The sequence below is a fragment of the Podarcis filfolensis genome (assembly GCF_964270895.1).
Source record: "Podarcis filfolensis genome assembly, chromosome: 10".
Classification (NCBI taxonomy): domain Eukaryota; kingdom Metazoa; phylum Chordata; class Lepidosauria; order Squamata; family Lacertidae; genus Podarcis; species Podarcis filfolensis.
In genome coordinates, this window is record NC_139612.1 from 50,128,981 (window position 1) to 50,151,766 (window position 22,786).

At 43.9% G+C, this 22,786-nt stretch overlaps 1 protein-coding gene and 1 long non-coding RNA gene across 2 annotated transcripts; one reads left to right on the top strand and one right to left on the bottom strand.

Annotated features, from left to right (window-relative positions):
• Positions 1–6,618: 6,618 nt before the first annotated feature.
• LOC310743730 lies at positions 6,619–18,797 on the top strand. The gene is made up of 3 exons (XR_014539196.1): positions 6,619–6,679; positions 8,003–8,173; positions 18,173–18,797. It is a non-coding gene; the product is annotated as an uncharacterized lncRNA (long non-coding RNA).
• On the bottom strand, positions 15,852–17,662 carry ASCL4 (achaete-scute family bHLH transcription factor 4). The gene has a single exon (XM_083574162.1). It carries the CDS (start codon positions 16,757–16,759, stop codon positions 16,193–16,195), a length of 567 nt encoding a protein of 188 aa, XP_083430288.1. The 5' UTR covers positions 16,760–17,662; the 3' UTR covers positions 15,852–16,192.
• Positions 18,798–22,786: the final 3,989 nt, after the last annotated feature.

Genomic DNA, 22,786 nt, shown 5'->3' on the forward strand with positions numbered 1-22,786 from the left:
CTGGATGGAGGATGGGGAAGCAGGGGTGAGTGTGAATCAACTAGCCTGCTGGGCAGAAGTGAAATGCACATTCATTACTTGGTCCCCTTCTGCCTCCAGCTCTGCCCAGCGCTAGCATGTGGCCCCCAGAAGGTTATACAGAAGGGAAGGTGGCCCTTGGGCTGAAAAAACTGTTCACCACCTTTGCAGTAAACCATGAATATGTATCTGCTGGGATAGCTCAGATGGTAGAGCATGAGACTCTTAATCTCTGGGTCGTGAGTTCAAGCCCCACCCCACATTGGGGGGGGGGAATCCTGTCTTGCAGGGGGTTGGACTAGATGACCCTCAGGGTCCCTTTCAGATCTACGATTCTGTGACACTGGCACCTAGCCCGCTTGCCCTACAAGCTTGTATCCCAAAGGGATGAATTAGATGGGCTTTTAAACAGATCCGATTACAGCTCCCCTGGTGCGTTTGTATTGCGCTGACTTCCACCTATTCCTCCTGGCAGAGACGGCACTGGTGGCTCAACTTGCTGTCTGCTACAGGGACTGAGGTTGCTCAGGACTAACGCTAAGGCTCCATTGCAAAAGGGAAATGAGAGCAGGAAAATGGAGATTAAACAGTCTACTACTACAGGATGGCATGGCTGGTTGGAACTCTACACAGGAGCGCTCTTAGCAGGAGGTGAGGATCCATTGTAGGCAGGGGCGGATGCACTAGGAAACTAAAAAGCTTCAGCTTCACAGCCCCTAATCCTTGTGGGTCCCCAGGAGGGACTTTACTCATGCATACCCCAGAAAACTTGAAAACTGAGGCATAGGAAATATTTATTCACACCAGTGACTTTGACATGAGGTTATCCAGTACAGTGGTACCTCTGGATGCAAACGGGATCCATTCCAGAGCCCCGTTTGCATCCTGAAGCGAACGCAACCCACGTCGCGATTTGCCGCTTCCACACATGCACGTGACGTCATTTTTGAGCGTCTGCGCATGTGCGAGCGGTGAAACCCAGAAGTAACGTGTTGTTACTTCTGAGTCGCCGTGGAGCGCAACCCGAAAACACTCAACCCGAAGCTGCTTCAACCCGAGACATGACTGCACATCCATTTTAATCAAAATCTGAGATCATGGAATCATTATATTGTGAAGTTAGAAGGGACCTAAAGGGGCAACTAGTCCAATCCCTTGCAATCACAGCTGTCCCTGGGTGGGCTTGAACCACCAGCCTTCTGGTTAACATCCAGATGCACTGGCCCATTGTGCCATGGAGCAGGTGTTGTTTTTTGTTTCTTAAGTGGTGATCTGTTGTGGAACAACCCCACTGAAGACCTTGTTGCTGGTTGCGAAGGGGCCCCCATATCAGTTCAAGCTTCAGGGCCCCCAAATGTAGGTCCTACATGAGAGTTCTGTGGAGAATAGTGCATTGTGTAAGATAGGACTGAACAGACTTCAGGCTTGTGGGACCTCTTTCGTGTGTGTTTGTCTTTGCTAGAGACTTGAAGTCTACCAATCAACCAAAGCCAAGTGCAAACTAGCTCAGGAGGGAAGAAAACCAGATGCCAAATGGTAGCTTAGGGGGCCAAGGCTTACTGCACCCCGTGATCCATATGTCAGATGAATATGAAAAACAAATCTATATTTGAGTTATTACAGATAGGGGTTCCAACAGCCCAGTTCAGCAAGAACAAAAAATGGCTCTCTTGCCAGTTGTTAAATAATTGTTGGAATTGTTGGAAAGCCTTAATCTCCAGTAGATCCCAATACACCTGACCCCTGCAGTAAAGAAGCACTTCCCAACAGCTTTCTGAACAGTTGTCCGTTACCGTGGCTGATCTCAAGCCTGTATTCTGAGAAAGGGAAGAAAGCAATTCTGTTGGTGTGTCCACCGTGTGCCCCTTCCCTCCGTTCCAGCTCTTCAAGGGGATATTTTTCCACAGGTCAGGCCATCCTAGACACTCTCCCAAGCCCGCATACCACCTGCCTCTAAGCTGGTGGTCCTTCGGCACAGTCCTTTTTAGGAGTGTGCAGTTACTCCTCCTTGGCAAAGGCAGCTGCACTGTTGCCTTTGTTCTTGTATATTATAAATACGCTTAACTAGCTCTCTGCTCTCTTCAAAGAGAGAGCCTGCCTCAAGCATGTATCAGCATGTGTGCGAGGCTTCAGCCGGAAACCTTCCATTAAAGAGAGAGCGAGAGCCTGGTTTGTAGCTGGTATTTCTTTCCCTTTGTCCTTTTCCGGTGATGGGTTAAGGCATGGCGGAGACCCAAAGCTGCTAGCATCCTCAGAGCGGTTTTTAAAACTTAACCGGCCACGAGTTTAGCTTCAATGCAAAAAAGAAGGAAAAAGAAAACACGATGAGGTGCTGAGAAATTGAGGGGAGAAGTGTGCTATGTTATGGCCTGGCATGTTTCAAGTATGATACAATTATATGACCCAACGGCACAAGGCAAATCTTTATATTTTGGAAAGTTGTCTGTCTGTCCTTCTGTTCTCTGAATTTGGATACCCCTTAAGCTGTCACAACCAAATTTTACATAGAGGTTCCTGAGATCACGGAGTGGGTTTTTTTTGTCTGTGCTTGGATACGATGAGAGGCCGTTAGAAATCAAGATGGCAGGTGGAATATTTCAAAACTGCACTGATTTTAACTGCTGATTTCCAAACCACTGATTTTTTTTTAATGGTTTATTAGAATTCCCAAGCAATGCTCGCTACAAGGGTGTTATAAAAATTTAAGAGAAGAAGAGTGCCTCAGGTGTCAAAATAACTTGGCTGGCCTTTGGTAGTATTCACCTTGACTCCAGCATGGTGGTGAGATTTGTTGGTTGGTCAGTCTCGGACAGCAAAATGTCTTTACCCAGTGCTGATCCTGTGCTTCAGATACAGATAACTATCTTCCATCTTTTACACTGCTTGGAGGCCAAGACCCAACTGTCCCCTTTACTCCTAACATTGCTGAACGAACCAGTTCTAAGGGCTAGGGTTTTTTGGTCACCACACATGAGCCATGCTGGTCTCCATGCAAAGGAACGAAAAAAGTGTTATGATTTATTTATTTTTACCTGCTAGAAGCCAAATATAAGTTGCACATATTTTTATTACAGGGCTTTTGCCACCCACAAACAATATCCTTTGCCCCTTCCTTCCTAGAGTAGAACATAAAAGTGATAATTTTGAACTTTCTAATTGTCATCTTGCAAGCTGCATGCTTAGCTGCCACTGATCATTACGGGGGATTATGCTAAGCACCAAACTGTTGGTTTGGGCTTCTTTTTTTAATGGTGCAGAAAAAAAATTTGGGCTCAGAGACTGCCGTAACTTTAACACAGAAGTCTTTTCATCCTAAACAGGAACAGAAGGAGCTCAGCTGCCTTGTAATCAGCAGATCCAAAGGGCCATTCAGCAGCTTGTTATTCCCTGTCCTCACTGCCTTAGGTCTGGGACCTTAAATCCTTAAACTGGAGCAAACCTGGAGCATTATGCATGCCAAACATGTATGCATGTAGAGTTCTAAGGTCAGACACGCAGCCTAATTAGGGATGTCAGTTATGCATTGACAAAAAACAAAAAGGTGGGTTTCATCACACAAAAAAAGGACACAGATTTGCATGTAGTCATTTTTATATATAGATGCAAATTTAGAAGGGAGGACTGTAGTGGGAAAGACATCAGGTGATCTGTGTGCCTGCTCAGTCAGCTGACCAGGTTCTGCTAACTATGGATGGGCAGCTTTAAGGCTCCTGCTCTCCCTTCTTATGGTTCCATATCTTTCAACCAGATTTGGACCAGATAGCCCTGAAACCGAGAATCCCCTCAAGTAATGTCCTCTGACAGCCCTTCAAAATGGAGAACCAACCACTGTATAGTAGGACATATTGTGACCGTCAGCATAATAGGTTTCAAGTTAATTGCATTAAATATTAATTATAAAATAAACTTTTAATTCTGTAATTTTTTTTAAAGAAATGCTCATCATTTATCCCAGAAGGCAGAAACAGACTTCCTTCTTAGTGAACACTTGGCAAGAATTTTGACAACACATTTTGCTGCCTGTCTTTATATATAAGGGGCTAGAGATGTTTTTGTATTAAGGTGATAATTCAGTGAAAGGGCCTGGAATATTCCAAAGGAGAACTGGGATTGCTTTGGTGCATTGCCACTGAACTATTGCTTCTAGGCTGGAAACTTATTTAGCGGTAAAAAAAGAGGAAATGCATCACAAGTTTCCTTCCCAAGTTTACAAAATGAAAAATGTAAGTGTCTTATTCAGGGACGCAGATGGCGCTGTGGGTTAAACCACAGAGCCTTGGACTTGCTGATCAGAAGGTCGGTGGTTCGAATCCCTGGGATGGGGTGAGCTCCTGTTGCTCGGTCCCTGCTCCTGCCAACCTAGCAGTTCGAAAGCATGTCAAAGTGCAAGTAGATAAATAGGTACCGCTCCGGTGGGAAGGTAAACGGCATTTCCGTGCGCTGCTCTGGTTCGCCAGAAGCGGCTTAGTCATGCTGGCCACATGACCCAGAAGCTGTACGCCGGCTCCCTCGGCCAATAAAGCGAGATGAGCGCCGCAACCCCAGAGTCGGTCACGACTGGACCTAATGGTCAGGGGTCCCTTTAAGTGTCTTATTCAGCAAGAGAGTAACATTTTTCATTTTGAAAACTTGGGGAGGAAGCTGTCACCATATTTAAGATTTACTGCAATGGCAGCTTTATGGCCTTCACTACAGTCCTTTAAAGGCAGGGGTGAGAAATCAGAAACTTTCCAGATGCTGCAGAACTTCAATTCTCATCCTCACTGGTCATACCGGCTGAAGCTGATGGGAGTGGTAGTCCACCAAGCCCTAGAGGTTGGTTCCCCGCTGGTTCCCCATCCTTGCTTGTAGGGAACATTGAGCTTCAAATCCCTTCTGACTCATGAGCTAATAGGCCCTCCAGCTGTTGTTTGACTACAACTCCCATCAGCCCCAGCCAATATGACCAATGGGATATGTAATCCATCAACATACGGAGTGCCACAGATTCCCTAGTCCATCATAGGAATCAAGGCAGTTTCTACACACACTAAAAGCAGGGTAAAACTTGTTATTTCACTCTTGTATCAGCAGTTTAGTGGAAGGGAAAATATAATAGTTGGTGATAATGATAGATCAGTGCCTGTTCCCTTTATACTCTGAGAGTCAGATAAATGAGAACATGTCAAGGAAGCTGGAAGGTGGGGGAGCTGGAAAACCCTTGATCAGAGATCAGAGCAAAAATAACTCCAATCCTATTACAGCATAAACTGGATTAGAATAATTTTCAATTGTTTTCTGGTTTCAGAAAACATCAAATGAAAGTCAGAACCCCAAGCACTTGTGTTTTGAAAACAGTCACATCCTCCTTCCATGGAATCCTCCAGCTGGAGCTCATAGCTCTTCTGTTAATGGTTACCAGACCAGAAATAGACAAGATCTTCAGTGAGAAGCACATGGCCTCCTTTCCATTAAAAAACACGTGCATTAGAACTTTCTGATAACTATCAGCAATAACAAAAAGTACCTCCAGGGATGTCTCCGAGGAAAGATACAGATTCCCCCACACCCCTGAGAAATGATAACCGTTTTCTTAGAGTTATGCGTGGTCTTGGTAGTTAAGGTTAGGGATGAAATAAATAATAAATTTGGAGAAGTGGCATTAATTTGGATCGATCCATGTGCACCCTGCAGCCTAAAGTAACAAACCTAAACGGTTCAGATTCTAGGCAAACCACTCTTTCCATCAGCTCCTGCTTCATATTTGAAGAAGCCCCCAGCTCACATCCTGCTGTGTTCCAGTTTGGGTTCCCCCTGCCCCACCCTGGAGAAACTTTAATTTTAAAATACAAAGCCATAATAATGCTGCTGGTGGAAAATAAACCAGACTACCCTCTGTTTTACATAAGAGTTTGCCAGGGGCAGCTCCTCAGAGCAATGCTGTCCCTGGCCAGCTTCAATTCCTGAAAAAGACACACGAAGCACATTGTTCAGAGACACACGTCATTTTTAAAAATGCAGTAAAAAAAAAAACACCATGGAGGGGGAGAACAATGGATATATTTTCCCTGCTAATATAGTTGACTTCCTTTGAATATGTCCCTTCCTTTCCTCCAATCCTTCCTGTCACTTGGGGAATTCTAGTCTTCTTGTCTGAAGAATAAATCATTCTTTTTCAGACAATAATCTCTTATCTGAATATCAGCAATGGAGGCTGGCCCACTGGGGCAAAGGGGGCAGCTCCCCACCAACCACAGTTTGCCCTGCCACACCAGCCTGCCTTATTCCTTTTAACCAGGGCAAGGGGTAGTCCTGACTGTCAGTTTTGTGCAGTGCTATTTGTCTAGAAAAAGAGGTGCCTGAACTCACCACAAATGCCTCTCTTCTTCTCTTATAATAGCAATGACACCCATCTGAGAGGGGCAGGGCTGAGTTCCAGTGAGTTTCAGCTGATTGAAAAAAAACACCTGGTTTTGTGGAAGATTAGCAGCCAAGCCTAACAAATTCATGAGAAAGAGCTAATAACAGTGCTGTCTTGCTGATAGGCAGCTACTCAGACCATAAGAATACAATTGGTAGAGAGGGTTCTGTGTGATGTCATTTCCCCTCCTCTCCTGGAGAGGAAGGACCACATAGTACTTCCTGTTCCTTTTTCTCTTCCTTTGACCAGCTTTGGAGGCTGGTAAGTAAATAAACCTTATTTTAAAACTTACTTTACAAGTTGCTGCCTGATTAAGCGGGATAAGAAGGGGGAAGCCAGCTTACTTCGTTAGCTCTTCTTGCTCAAAACAAGGCTTTGCAGCTTAATTCCAATGCCTTTATTTTTTTTCTTCCAAGGATGGGATTTTAAAATTCTGTTCAGCCTACACACGTGCACGCCTGGAGAGATAAATTGCAATTAATACATCCTCTCCTACCTATTGAAACCCATACCACAAGCTTCCTCCTCCTCAGGTTCAGCATTGCCATCAGAGAACACCATAGGGAGGAGCAGGGGGCAACACTAGAATTGCCTGGGAAACATTGCTACGGTGTGGGGAGGGATACTGCTGGAACAATCAAGGGGCAAACCTTTCCACCTGCCCTGCCCTACCCCTGCAAACGTTTATCACTGTATAACTGCTCCATAAACACAAGCAGAAGAAATGCTCATTAAAGACCAGGCAAAGTCTAACCACCATGTAAGCACTGTGCAAGCAAATCGGGAAGAATGTTGAATGAGTAAGTCATCTGGAGGAGCCCAGAGAAGCCCAGTTCCAGTCTGAGAGCTGGTCACAGCATTCTGCACCAGCTGCAGGATCAGATTCAAGTACAGTGGTACCTCTGGTTGCGAACGGGATCCGTCCCAGAGGCCTGTTCGCAACATGGAAAGCCTGCAACCCGAAGCGCCGTATCTGTGCAGGTGCGCGGAGCGATTTGGTGCTTGTGCGCATGCGCAGAAGTGCGATTTAGCACTTCTGCGCATGCGCGAGCGGCGAAACCCAGAAGTAACCCTTTCCGGTACTTCCGGGTCGCCGTGGGACGCAACCTGAAAGTACGTAACATGAAGCAAACGTAACAGGTATGACTGTAGATAGTTGCTCTAGCAGAAGCCAGTGCAATGAGTCCCACTAGTGCAACCAGCTTCTGCCCCTTCTCCTCGCCTTGTGCACTCCCCAGTAGGCTCAATGGCAGGGTGGGGGGAGACAGTAGAACCTCCCAGAACAGTGCACAAGGGGGAGAAGAGGGGAAGTCCTTCCATCAGACAAGCAGAAACACTTGTGCTGACGGAGCAATCTCCTTTGAATTCCCCCTGCAGTTGCCAGTCAGGTTTCAAAGGCAGACCCAAACAGAGTGCATTACAGGAATCCACACAAGCGGTGTTGCCACTAACAAGACATGCTGCCTTTCCACCACACCTTAGAACAGTATATCTGTTTTTATTTAGATCAAGCTGTGTTCTGCAGCCACGTTCTGTCTACTCCTTAGTGACTCATTGTCTTAATTTTCACTCATTTGATGCTAGTGATAATACATAATACCAGCAAAGTGGTGTTTGTTTATCCTGACCTGAAGCCATGATGTTGTCAGAAGAAACTGATACGGGAGGTGCCAAGGAGAAAGAGCTGCTTTGGAGAAGGAACTTCACCTTTGCTTTGAATTGTCAGTACATCAAATGGAAATTTCCCTTTTTGAAGTGAGTTTTCTTTTCATCTCTCTCCTTTTAAAAAAAAACAACAACCCACACCCCCAAGTAAGTAGATAGCTTGCTTTCATTCGCGAGTAAATGATCTGTTACTGTTTACAGTCTGGAAGTGGCAGAGGAAAATACCTACTAATGTTCCACACTGCTGAGTTTACGGGATGAGCACCAGAGTGGCTCGTAGCCACTGCAGGATTCGCATGATGGTTTGACATGTTGGGCTTCCTCCAGAGATTCTTGTTGTTGTGCATTTGTGATTCCTTGTTCGCATGATGCTATCTGGGCAGCCCCACACAACCCCATGTTCAATATTCCTGGCACCTGCAAATGTTTGAGGTGGTCACACTGCGTCAGTGCATATCCCATAACACCCTGCTCAAATGCCATAACTTTTTATACCACAAATGTTTGGTAATACAGTGGATGCTCGGGTTGCGAATGTGATCCATGCGGGAGGCACGTTTGCAACCCACAGCGTTCGCAACCCGCAGTGGCACGTGCAGGTTGCGATTCGGCACTTCTGCGCATGTTCAAAGTGCGATTTAGCACTTCTGTGCATGCACGACCGCTGAAACCCGGAAGTAACCCATTCCGGTACTTCTGGGTTTCGGTGTGTCCGTAACCCGAAAAAATGCAACCTGAAGCATCTGTAACCCAAGGTATGACTGCAAAACATTAAAAATGTTTCGTTTTTGTCCTGCTTTTGTTGCACTATAACCCCTCTCGGCAGCAACAATGTGGTAGCATTGGGAAAGCATTGCAGTACAAACCAAAGCAGAATGAACCTACCACTAATGCACCGTTACTGTGTCAAGAACAGGTTGCAGAATGCACCCACATAAAATGTCATCCTGAAGGGGACCTTAATCTAGTTTCTGAGCCATATTTATGCATTGCAATAACCCCCTCATGCCCAGCATGGTTAGTATTCAGATGTATAAGCACATGCAAATGCAACATCAGGGTACCAACCTGTTTACTTCAGGAAGTAAAATGTCTTGGGCTGGCCTTGTGTATGAGCTTGCTGAGAGAGGGAGCAACAATCCCGGTCGCCAGCAGCAATGATAAACCTTTTTGAAATGGACTCTGCCCCTAAAAACCCATTGTGAATTGAGACACTTTCCCACACATCACAAAAGAATGCAGGACTTCTCACTTCCTGTCCGGTGGGAGAGACAGAGCCTGCCTTGGCCTCCAGTACGTTTGGCAAGCTCAAGGCAGGACTCAGGGAATGGGTCAGCCTCAGTTCTGCAAGGGTCTTTGCAGAGGTACACTCAGGGTAGACCTTAAGAGACAGAAGTCCAATGACACTTTCAGCAGAAGGGCTCCTAAACACTGCAGAGTTGGATCCCAGTTGCCATAGTGGCCCCAAGGAATAGAGGGCAACCAGTGGTAGCCCAGAACTTGTGGTTGCCAGGAATGCAAAGAGAGAAGGGGCATGTTGCGAAAGCATGCGGTCTGCAGGAGCGTTCGTTGAATAGCTGGAGGCTGGTTCTCAGTTCATGGAATTTCAAACGGATGTAATTATCACTTGGATGAGGTTCAGGTCTTAGAGGAGCTGCCAGGTCTTTCATGAGAGAATGAATCCCTCCCATGGAGAAACCATAGAAGAAAGGGAAGAAGAAAAGAATGGATGGGTTTGATTTTCCCATTTGGGTGTCGTCTCAAGGTTCTGTCTGAAACAAGGTACCTCCTGCACTATTCAATATGGAGGTGCAAAGTGGAACTGGAACAAACAGCCATCTTCCAGACTACTCCATTTCATTACTCCCTCCCTCTTGGTTCTCCATGCCATCAATCGGCATTACAGGTCTACTGAACATGCTCAGTCTTCACTGAGCTCCCCTACACCCAAAGTTTGGTTATAGTTCTGCAAGCTTTGGTACTCCCCCAAAACCTGCTGATACTCCCTCTTTCATGTGAGTGATGCTTTCTTGCCTACTGGCACTTGGGGAATTGAGACCACATTCATATATGATGATAGATAGATAGATAGATAGATAGATAGATAGATAGATAGATAGATAGATAGATATAGAGGGGTTTCTTCATAGCAGTATTCTTTTGTCTTCTAGTTGTGGGGGGGAATGAAGTTAGTGTAAAAAAATATATCTGGCAAACAAATTTTTGGGGAGCAGATCTGTCTCACATGAAAAAGATTCTTCAAGCCTTATTTCAGATTTCCAGGGACATACATTCTGTGTGGATACAAAAAGGAATTCTTTTTGAAGCTCACCCTGCTCATTCCCAAGTTCTAAATAGATATTGAGTGACTAATTACTTTTGAGTGCTTTATTACGGCTCCTTCTGTTTTTCTTTGGCCGTTTACTGACACTGAGTAATGCAACATGAAAGGAGATAGTTATTCCTGAGGGGGAAGTCAACTTTATAAGCTATTAGGGGTTTCAAAACAATCTCATGGCTCGGATTATACATCTTTAAAATAGTGATAGTATCAAAGTGCTGGTTGATTTGTCATTTAATGGGGATTTATTTTTATTTTTTACCCATGTTTGATAGATAAAGTGTGCAGAAAGCTGATAAAATTCTTGAGCATGTGTCTAAGAATATCTGTGAAGTATTTTTATGGTAACCAGTAATCACACCACATGGAGAAACATCTCCTGGTCTGTTTTTATTAAAACATTAATTCCAAGAGTGACAAGTTGGATCACTATCTTTCAAAGTTTGGTAATGATATGCTCTGCAGACTTTGAAGAAAACCTTTGTCTAGACAAAAGACATCTTAGGAAAGATTTCAAAATGTACAGTTTATTTGAAACCTCTGCTGACTTCATTGCATTTATGGCTGGAATTATCTGTATTTGGGAGATCTTTAAGGGCCAATATACTGTGCTTTCTCAGGGTTTTGGCATTTGAACTGCAAGAAAGCAGATCAAATTGACAAAATGCAATCTACCAAAAGTTAGTCTTAACCTTGGCTTAACACACCATACATTTAAAGCGCATTTCCCCTCCCACAAAGAATCGTGGGAACTGTAGTTTACTGTTCAGAGCTTTAATTCCAAGCACACTCAACAAACTGCAGTTCCCAATATTCTTTGGGAGAGGAAATGTGCTTTAAATGTATGGTATGAATGCAGCCATGGCCCCATTGAAAGTAACAGAAGTTCATACTCCTGTTTACTCTGAATCTAGCACACCCTCACTGTGCTCCCACATGAGATAAGCCACAATCCAAATCTATCTTTTATCTAGCCTGTTGTTTGTTATGTGTTTTGACATATTTCCCCCCCCCCAAACCAGCTTTGATCTGATTTAGGGAGAGCGGGGGCCAGAGTGATAGTGCTGAACTTGGAGACTGAGATTGGGTTTTGGATTCCCCCTCCCCACCACTCCAAGGCCCCTGCTCTGACATTGTAACATTGGTGGGGTAGAATAAGGGAGAAGGCCAGAGGAAGGTTTGGATCCATAGTCTTCTCAGTCCCCCAGCATGCCTCCAAACCAGGTATTGACACCAGCCCAGGGGCTAGTGCAGTTTCTTCCAATGTATTATTACTTAAAATAATTTATTTGGTTTTTTAATGGAGAGGTTGAAGAAGCACAATAATGCTATTCCACCCACACACCTGTCCTACAGGTGACAGCCCTGCTGGGGTTGGACAAAGCAGTTCCCTCCTTCCAGATTTAGGTCTGCAGGCTAAGAAACGATGCTCAGGCTGGCCCACACACAACAGCTCTTTAGTCTGGCTTTTGACACTTGAGATGTATATTTTAGGACCCACCTTATTTCTATGACAGTGAGTTGTTTTAAACTGTTTTTAATGTTGTGCTTTAATTGATGTAACTTACACTAGGACTCTAGGGTGAAAGGCGGGTAAATCATAAGGTGTTAAAAGTAACCAAAAAGACACCCAGAAAAGGTTGTTCGTTATATACATAAAGCTAGAATGCTTGGATAAGAGTAAGTGACTTCCTTTCATGTGGCTAAGAGGTAATATTGCGCTTTTTGCAATCCAGCAGTGTATAATTTTTAGAAAACAAATGAACAGTAGTAAGGCAAGTGATGATGTAGCCAGGATTATTTCCTATAGCCATCTTCAAGAGTAGGTCTGGGGAATCCTATCCCTGGGGCCAAATGCCATTCTCTCCATGCCTCCTCTGCACACCCTCTCCCTAAACCACATCCCTCACCAGCTCTGCTTTGATCCCTCATTGTGGGTCCTTGAATTCTGATACAGTGGTACCTCGGGTTAAGTACTTAATTCGTTCCGGAGGGCCGTTCTTAACCTGAAACTGTTCTTAACCTGAAGCACCACTTTAACTAATGGGGCCTCCCGCTGCTACTGCGCCGCCGGAGCACGATTTCTGTTCTCATCCTGAAGCAAAGTTCTTAACCCGAGGTACTATTTCTGGGTTAGCGGAATCTGTAACCTGAAGCGTATGTAACCCGAGGTACCACTGTATTGCCTGGATGGAGGACAAAGGAGTGTGAGAGTGCTGTACAAAGGCAACATTTACATTCATTGTCCCACCCACTGGGTCCCCAGAAGGCTGCCCAGAAGCAGGCAGCCCCAAAAGAAGCTCTTCTCAAGAGCTTCCACTACCATGATGCTTAGTGGTTTGCCTCTTCCAGTGACTCTGTCGCTGCTGCTGCTCCTGCTGCTGCTGCTCTTACTACTACTAAAGCTAATAACGAAGATAATTACACTTGTCTAAGGCTTTTCATCTTTATGGCACTTAGCTACCAATTTTGCCTCAGAACGTTCCTGTTGTGCTTCTGAATGTAAATGTCCATTAGTCATAGGCGATGAAAGGCAGCTTCAGCACGGCTGTTTAAGTGTAAAATGTGATTCGCGCCACACACACAACCTCACCCCCAGGTAGTCCACGTTAATCCAGGATAAACACCACCCTTAGCATTGTACACAAAATTGTGGGTGTGACTTGGAATCCTCACTTTAGATATAATGCAACAAAACAGTGGTAGAAACCCACTCTTGAGCTACACTGCTTACGGGTACAAGTGGGCACAGTGAGGTAATTTTAGGGCTTTTCCACGCTGTTTGCCCAACTGCTTTCCCCTGGGAAAACCTGCAATTTAGCACTGAATTGGAGCAAATGGCAGTCAAGTTCCCTATGGATTGTCTTTGTTCTGAGTGGTTTTCTGGGGAGAAGAAGTGGGGCAAAGACAAAACTGCTTGGATCTGTGCTTCCTAAGCATAGGACAAGCGGATGTGTGGATGAACCCTTAGACTCTAGACATAATGGTTTTAGGGAGCACCTTCCCAGTGATGGCTGGCACCTATTGGAACTGGTAAGGCAGAAGGCCGGAAGATCAACAGTAGGTGGAGCCAGAGCTAATGACAGGCAGATCCAGCTAAGGCCGATTACACATTACTCTGGCTCCAGCGCACTCCCATGGTGGCATTTGAAGTGTTTCTCCTCAAACTAGCTTCCATCCAATTAAAAAGCGGAGGTTTACGCATTTCAGATATCAGGCGACAACTTCATTGAATAGAAAGGTGTAGAGAAACAAACCGGGTAATGTGTGCACAGCTCAGTAAAACGCGACTTGAAATGCAGCAGGAGGAAACGACCTCACTGAGCTTTAAGCCACTAACATGTCCATGCCCTAAATCTAGTTTTGTTCCCATCCTCCTCTTTGCTGAGTTGTACAGAGAGCACCACTGAGGCTGCACATACACCATACAGTTTGCTCTGTCTCAGCTTCTGCCAACCCAGCAGTTCAGAAGCACACCAGTGCAAGTAGATCGCTGCGGCAGGAAGGTAAACAGTGTTTCTGTGCACTCTGGCTTCCGTCATAGTGTCCCATTGCACCAGAGGCGGTTTAGTCACGCTGGCCACATGACCTGGCAAGCTGTCTGTGGACAAACACCGGCTCCCTCGGCCTGAAAAGCGAGATGAGTGCCGCAGCCCCCAAGTCGCCTTTGACTGGACTTAGCCGTCCGGGGGCTTTTTACCAATTATTATTAATTTTTTTGTTACAGTTAAAGCACATTTAAAATACAGTATGATTGCATCTTAGTTGCACAATTTCAACAAAACTTGGTTGAAGGCAGGCTGGTTGAAAATGTGCAAGCTAAATCTAAGGCAAGGTAGAGATCTTAAAAGCTCTTTTTGCACCTGGTTTGTTTGGGGTTACCTGGCAAAAGCTTTTAAGCTCTCTCTACCTTGCTTGAGGGCAAGGCCTGCTCAGTGCACCGGCTCTGGGATGCAAACCATAGTGCACTGTAACACAACAACTGGTAAACTGGGGTTTGTGCTTGCCCTCCAGAATGACTGGCTTGATTCTGGTTTGCAGTTTTGGGTTGCATTGCAAGTGATAATCACAGTTTGGTGATGTGGATGGAACAACAATGTATAGCTGGTGCTGAAAGGTAAATAATTTAATCTGAGCACACAATGAAAGGAGACAGCAGGAGGTGGCATTAGAGAGGGCATGAGCCCATGGTAGGTTCTCAGTTATCTAAGTCATGACTTTGAAGGGCCAAAACATTAAATCTAAACTTGAACCATAGCACATTTAGGCTTTATATTTTAGCAAGTATTTCTAATTTTTAAAATGCCCACATTTTCATACAGAAGATGTGGGTTTTTTCCTGTAGAATTCCATTGGTGAAATTTTAATTACGCAGAGTAATTATTTATTCAAATTCACTTTGTGACCCTCCCCCATAGAACAACTCCCATTAGTTAATCACATACAAGTTGCTTGTTTGTTTAGACTTCTGATCACCTATTTATTTTGCATATTGTCCTTCTCTCACTCTTACATGCTAGTGTGTTGGCATATTTCACAGTGGCAAACCTACATTTTGGGGGGCCCTGAAACTTCAACTGTCCTGGGGGGGCCGCTTCACAACCAGCAATGAGGTCTGGGTAATCACTGTTACCAGTTTCAGTGGGGTTGTTCCACAACAGACCACCACATTAAAAGAACAAAACTATTACATCTAAGATTTTGATTAAAATTGGTGCTCTGGATTATCTCACATGTCAAAGTCACTGGTGTGAATAAGATTTTTTAAGCGACTAAAGTCGTTTCTGGGGCCCCTCTGGGATTAGGGACCCTGAAGCTTAAGCTTAATTAGTTTCATAGTAGATCTGCCCCAATATTTGACACACATGCACATGGAATCCGTCTCACAGTAACTGATGTTATGTGCTCCTATTTTCCCAAGGCACCGCAGCAGAAGCAAAATATATCATGTTTCTAAATTAGAATTATCTATAATGAAATAATGGCTAAACGTGTTAATGATAAAACTTTCATGATTGTAAAGAACCTTGGGTTGGTTGTTAACTGACTTATTACTTAAATAAGTGTCTGTAAGGATGACATCACTATTATTATGACATTCATTGAAATCACAGCCTGATGAAACATAATGGAATCTCTGTTCTCATTTTCCAGCCTCCAAACACCTTGGATGAAAATGCCCCGATGTGAGTGGGATTGAATGTGTTTCAATGCCATTCTAATCAATGGAACAAGTATATTACACTGAATTTAAGTTCCATTGAAATAATTATATTTGTGACTTTAGTCCCATGGATTTCAATGAGGCTCAAGCTCAACTAACTTTCTCTGGATCAGGGTCAATATGTTCACTTGTATTTAGGAAAAAATGCCCTACTAATTATTTATCATATATGAATACCCACATATAGATATCTTGAAACTAACTCTTTCACTTGGTTTTATTGTTCCCTTTGGCTGACAGACAGAACAAAGATCACAGAAAGTGAGGAATATTTCAGATTTCAAAATTATTTCCCTCTCTGCTCTCTCACACACAGTTGTTAAAAGCATAAATAAGAAAACACTGGGAACAAAAAGGAGACATTAGGAAGAATACAGATTTTTTTTCTCCTTATGGCCAAAAACTGACCAGAACAAATAATGAAGATACCTTTTTCATCCCTTTGCTGGGGACTAGTTTTGTCCTTTGAAAAATAATGTAGCTCTTTAATAATAATAGTTAAACGGCAGGCTTGAAGAAGGTGTCCATTTCTGAAGATGTTTTCTTAACTGCAGACTTCTTCAAATTCGCTATAGGGCGATGAAGCTAATGAAGTTTTTGATTCTCCATCACTGTTGCATTCCCTTCTTAAGCTAAGATCAGAAGCACCAGCGGCCTCCGCAGCTGGGACTGCTATTTTAGGAATTGTCCCTAAAGGCTGATGGTCCAGCAAGTTCTGGAGGTGTTTGATATAAGTGATGGCAGCTCTCAAAGTCTCCACCTTGCTGAGACGCTTGTCAGCAAACTCCTTGGGCAGGTGGTCTCGGAGGCGCGTGTAGCCCTCATTCACACAACGAACCCGTTGCCTCTCCCTCTCATTCCTCTTTCGAATGAAGGCAGGCTCAAAAGAGTAGTCATAGACTCCTACGTACCCAGAAAAGGGCAAGTAAGAGAACCTTCCTGAATATCCACCGTAGGCTTGGTGGTCCCAGTATGCTGGGTCAAAATGGAAAGGAACACCAAATGGTTCTCGGAGTGGTAACCCATGGGGGCTGGAGTGGCTGTTTCCGAGGGATGCTGGCCCTGAGAATGAGATCCTGTTCAGTAGCCCCTCGTCGCTATTACTTCCCATTTTGAAGTGATGCTGTGCCAACGTCCAACACTGGCTCTACAGAGTTAATCCATTGATGAGAAGGCCAAATGGACCAGATATATCTTTGTGGTGGTCAGAGCAGGAGTATACGCCCAAGGTTTCTTTTGTAGCAGCAGTAATGATTCCAGAAAGCCGCTGTTGTGTCTGGATATCAGCTCTGCTCCTGGATCTGTTATTATAGAGGTAGGATGGCTTCTAATTTATAAGCAAGCTTCTAGGACCATCACTCCACACGTTAAACCCAGGTTTTCCTCTGATCTTCATATTTCAAAAGATAATGAGAGGGTTCCTGTGTTCCTTTTCTCCTAGCTTGGATGTGTGACTATAGAGGCAAAGCCAAACATAAATAATCTTCCAGGCTGTAAACACTCCTCATGTATTGTAATCCATAGTGCCCTTTGATATTACCCGTCTCCAAAAGGATGGGTAACTTGAAAAGTTTACAGGCAGCTGCCAAGTGTTGCCAGAGCTCCTCCTTCTCAAGAAGCAAGGATCTCCTGTCTGCTGAAAAATTAGCCAAGGGCTTTCGATACCAAAAATCCAAAGGGGGTAAGGTCAGCCTTTCTGGCTTCCGCTGTTCTAAAGAAACTGAAGAAGCTTATAGAAAATTTTGCAAACTTATACCATTATCTGACTACTTTGGGGAGAAGAGTGGGGGGTAGTAGGATTCGGAGATACAGAAAATCAAGGGAAAGAGTGCTCCCTTGTGGTTGAAAGCTGTCAGGTGAAGCATGTGCTTTGCAAACACCAAAGGGGCTGTGAACACAATCTCTACATCCAATGCATTCTTACCACTGGTTTGTGAAGCTGTGAACACACAGTGTTAACCATAATCCACATCTTTGCTGCAATTTCTTGAGAAATGCTGCATTTTGATGCGTTTCTCCCCAAACCAGCTTCAACCCAATTTTAAAACACAAGCCATATGAAGACATCCACGCCACCTCTCCATCCACTGGTGTGGACAGACAGGTGAGTTGAAAACACAACCCTCTGGATGGATGTGTACAACACATCATGCAAAAGTTTGAAACACAGCAGAGGGAAATTACCTCGCTGCATTTTAAGGCGATAATGTGTACAAAGTCAGGGATTGTTTTGTATTCTGGTGTGTTTGTGCAACAGCTACAAAGGAAATATGGAAGCACAGTGGGCGGTTATGGCGTTATGGGAAGTCCAGGAGGAGGACATGAGCACAAAAGCACTCTCCAGGTATACAGCTCTGATACTGTAGAGAGTATACCCATACACAGTCTAGTAGTAGCTGCTGGTTAATAGTGCAAATAACTTAAGCTGGAGTGGGGCCATGTTCTCCAGACCTTTCAGCCGGTAGTCAAATGCCAGAATTACATTTACAGAATTTCATTATCGTAGTGTAAACTCTTTCTCTAGATATTAGACGCCCTACTTCAGTATACACTGTACACTTCCCTGCTACTCCTGAGCTGAATTCTAGCCCACGATTAAGATGATTACATTTTCCATTAAAAAAAGGTTTATAAATGTTTGCAAGAAAATTAATGTAAGCATAAAGGTGTCATCTTGTGAGATTAGAGAAAATGATATGGTATTCTTCTTTTTGCAAGCGGTACAAAGAAAATAGTCTTGAAAAGGTTTGCGGAGCGCTCTATCACCCCCAAGAAATGAAAGTAATTACTTTGGAGTGTAAAATGCCCCATTGGGCATGTCATCTCTTGCTTATGAAGCAGGGTGGGGGAGAGCAAGAACCGACTGTTCAGGCTGTAATATAGAAAAAGAAAACCCACAAGCAATTTCATTGTACCAGATATTAATCTGAACAAGGCTAGTCCTGTTTCAGAATAGGCAATACTTACCAAGGACTAACTTCTCTCTGAAGTTAGCAGGCACATTTCTGAGCAAATATGCATAGCATTGCATCTTGGCCCCCACATTCTTTGGTGTTCCTAATACCCTAGTTTCTTTTTTGGATGAAATCCTAGCTGTGCTTAACAAAATATGATGAGAGAGGGAGGGCGATGAACTTCCCTTGCTTTATTTTAGTTTCACCATTCAACCCCTTTCTTATATATATATATATATATATATATATATATATATATATATATATATGATGTCATGGCTCAGTAGTGGCAGAGCACATGATTTGTGTGCAGAGGGTCCCAGTTCAGTCCCCAGCATCTCCAGGTAGCGATGGGAAAGATTCCTGCCTGAATCCTCAGACACGGAGATGTTGCCATCCAGTGCAGACATCTCAGTACTGAGCCAGCACAAGGCTGCTGCCTCTGTTCCTAATCCTAGTAAATTCTTAGCAGTGGAATCCTTTCACACAGCAATATAAATCATAATTAACTTCATCAAGCCACACCTGGAAAGAAGAGTAAATGGTTATTTAGTTGTTAACCAAAGTGGTTAAAGATAGGAAAGCTGCATTATACTGCAACAAACCGTTGAGGGAAGTAACATTTGATTCCTACTGTGCCTGAGCATTATTTAGCTAAGCAAATTCGCATTCCATACCAGGTAATTATGAGCTTTGGCAACAAAAATTCATTAACAGGGAAGGATCAAAGTATGTTGTTGGGAGCTCCCAAGTGTAAATTTTCGGATTTCCCTCCCTACTTTGATTGTAAATCTTGCATTTATTTTGTTGTTATATTTATCTTTTGCATTTTTTTTAAAAAAACCTTAATCAGGCTTTACACACAAAAAAATACACATGTTCAGGCCAACTTTCTGGAAGTTTTGAATTACACTGTACTGAATAGATCGTTTTCCTCATGGGAGAATCCAGGCTGCCCCTTCATTGATATTATAGCACACTTTGAGAATTGCTGCCGTTATAGGGAAAATTAACATGCCAACATCAGGCATCCCAGCTGCCAGCTTCCGATCATGGCATGGAAACCCCATGTGATGGTAGAGATCTGCACAGTAAACCAGGGTACATATTGCAGGTGCCACGTGGCAGAGCAGTCAATGGAGCATGCAAATACTGCTTCAAATGGCTACTGTAAGGCATAGACCAGAGCTAGCTTGGGTCATTTACAGCACAGTGCTAACCCTGTTTACTCAGAATATTGAATTCAATGTGGCTTGCTTCCAGGTAAATGGGGTGAGGATTGCAGCCATAGAGACTTCTGATTTAGAAAACAGACTCCCCAACCTCATTTGAGTAAGGGGTTGATGTATTCCTCAAGGCAAATGCAGAGAGCATGAGATGCTCCTGCGTTAATTAAAGAATTGTCAATTTGTTGTTTATTGGGCTTGTTTATACACTTTTGTAATGTGTGTGTGTGTGTGTGTGTGTGTGTGTGTGTATAATTACTTTGTTCCCCACTCTGGGACTGAAAATATTAAATGAAATGCAGGCTATCAGCACTCCAGATTCAACCATCCCTATTCATATTATGACTTTGTTTGCTGTATAGTGTTTTAACTCTGTATTTATTTGAGGAAAACTTTGTCATATCTATGAAGAAACCAGTGGAGGTGACTGAGAACAGGACCATCTATGGAATGTGTAGGTGCACGAACATTTTCAAAGCATGATGATGCACTATAGGAAACTGATAGGTTGGCACCAAATAATCTGTTGAGTTCTGAAAATGTTTTGCTTTTTTCCTGTGTTTCCTGTTATAAGAGCAAAAGGTAGAGGTGCAGACAGCCGAATGCCTACAAGTTTCTTCCTGCAGTGACATTCTCCTCTTGCACTTCCTTTCAATACTGCAGTGGCCGCAAATTTATCAGATTACAAAAGCACACGCCACCACATTTTGCGAGATTTGCTGTTACGGTCTGGGAGAAATTTGTGGATTGATTTAAGTAGCACTTGCAACTTGCATGCATGTGTCGTCAACTGGTAGTACAGCAGGTGATTGTGTAGGTAGCTTGCAGTTCATACAACACCACCATGACGGCTGATTACAAGAAATAACATGACATACTTTTCTAAGGATAGTCTGTGAATAACAATTTAGTCACTATCTTTTGAGTTGGTGTTTTAAATTTTGGCAGCTTTCTGGCTCTAAAGAACGTAGCTGGGGAAATACGATACTGAAACAGAATCTATGATGCTCCACCAATGACATCTTTGTTTGTAATGTGCAGGAACCTATAACAGCCTCTGTGAACTGAAGAATATATTTATTTTCTTCTTAGTACTGAGTGACAATGGATGACTAAATCACCAGAAACAAAAAGTAGCCTTTTAAGGTCAAAATACACATTTGATGTTAACGTAGCCCTGAGCATAAAGCTTAAAAAATTATCCTGCATTGCTTGTTCCAGCAGACTCCATCCAAGCTACCTTGGGCCTGGGAATTACCTGCTCTGATCCAGCAGGTAAGCAATAGGAATCCGTCTCCATGCTTCCTGCAACAGACCACCAATGGCAGATTACCTCCTGGGGGAAATAACAGTTTGGAAGTGGGGAGTGATTTCAATGGAATTACAACAGGAGGGAAAGGGACTGTGTGATACAGCATTTGGTGTTGGTCTAGGAGTTGGGAGACCAGAGTTCAAACTCCCACTCTGCCATGAAGATCATGGGGTGACCTTGGGCCACTCACTGCCTCCCAGCCTAACCTACCTCACAGGGTTGTTGCGAGGATAAAATGAGGAAGGGGAGAACCATGTACACCTTGAGCTCCTTGGAGAAAAAGGTTGGATATAAATGCAATAAGCAAACAAACCACTCTCCATGTGGTCCCATTCCTGGTTGGAAATCCCGGAGACTCTAATTTTTAATGTGAAAACAGGACATGTTAAATGCATGCATACTTTCAAAGGTGATAAAAACTTTTATTTACCACTAGCTTGCTGTTTTACTATGTTCTCAAGGAAATTTTAGTACTGCCCACTCACAGTGTGTTACTACTGTCGTTCTGTTTCTTACTGAGGTATTCTATTTTTTGTTCATTATAGTGCATCTTCTTTTTATTATAAGTTCATTGGTTTCTGTTTTACTGGCAAGAAATAATTAATTAAGGTACATTCAAGTCGCTTGAGCACTCCTTCTGGATGAAAAGTTGGGGCAGAAATCAGCCAATATATCAAAGAAATATGCCTCTTCATTCGCTTAAGATGCAACATTAATGTTCCCCACCCCACCCCCAATCAGCACAATCCCATGTGCATCTAAATCGGAAGTAAGCCCCACAAAGATTAACAGGGTTTACTTAAGAATCTGAGAGGAGCCGTGCTGGACCACAGGCCCATCTAATCCAACATCCTGTCCTACTCCCCACTTGGCAATTCCCACAAAGGGAGCCCAGAGGCTATTGCCTCCAGCAGTGGAGGGAAAACACAGCCCACCATGCCCAGTGGCTGTGGATTTGCCTAATCTTTCAAAGTCGTGGAAGTTTGTAGCCATCACTACATCGCATGGGAGCGAATTCCATAGTTTTAAGTGTGCCAGCACCCGGCTTCATTGTGCGCATCTAGTATTATGGAGAGAAACGTCTCCCTACCCATTTTCTCCGCACGTCATCTTACAAACCTCCATCATGTCCCCCATTCCTTTCTTTGGATAATCAAGTACCTTTAACGGGCTCCCCTCCTCCCCGTCCCTTGTCCTGTTTTTAAAGAGCTCCAGATACCATACTCTTTTTCTCATGGGGAAAATTTTTCCATGCCCTTGATCGTTTTGCATTGCCTTCTCCAAATATATCGCTTTGGGGGCGGGGAGTGGAGAAGCTGAAGAGATCAGAGTTGCGCGAAGAAAATATCCGACGCGTAGTGGCAAATACACACAGGTTTTATTAGGCGATCACTTCCCTGTCATAAACTGATTATAAAATAAGCTGCAAGCTTATCACCCGCTTGCCTGCAAGCAAGCCCCTTCCTAGTTATGTGTGTGTTTTGAGGGGAGGTGTTACTTCCGAGGTAACTACGCTGCGCCCTAGGCAGCACGAGGGTCGACCACCAAGCACGCGTATTACTAGCCGTCTCTGCTCCCCCACCCCGCTCGCTCGCCCCCGCCCAATCGCGGAGGAATGGAGAGCACGAGAGAGAGAGAAGCACTGC

Excerpts from the sequence above, each read along its gene's own strand:
- ASCL4 (XM_083574162.1), bottom strand. The coding sequence starts at position 16,759 with ATGGGAAGTAATAGCGACGAGGGGCTACTGAACAGGATCTCATTCTCA.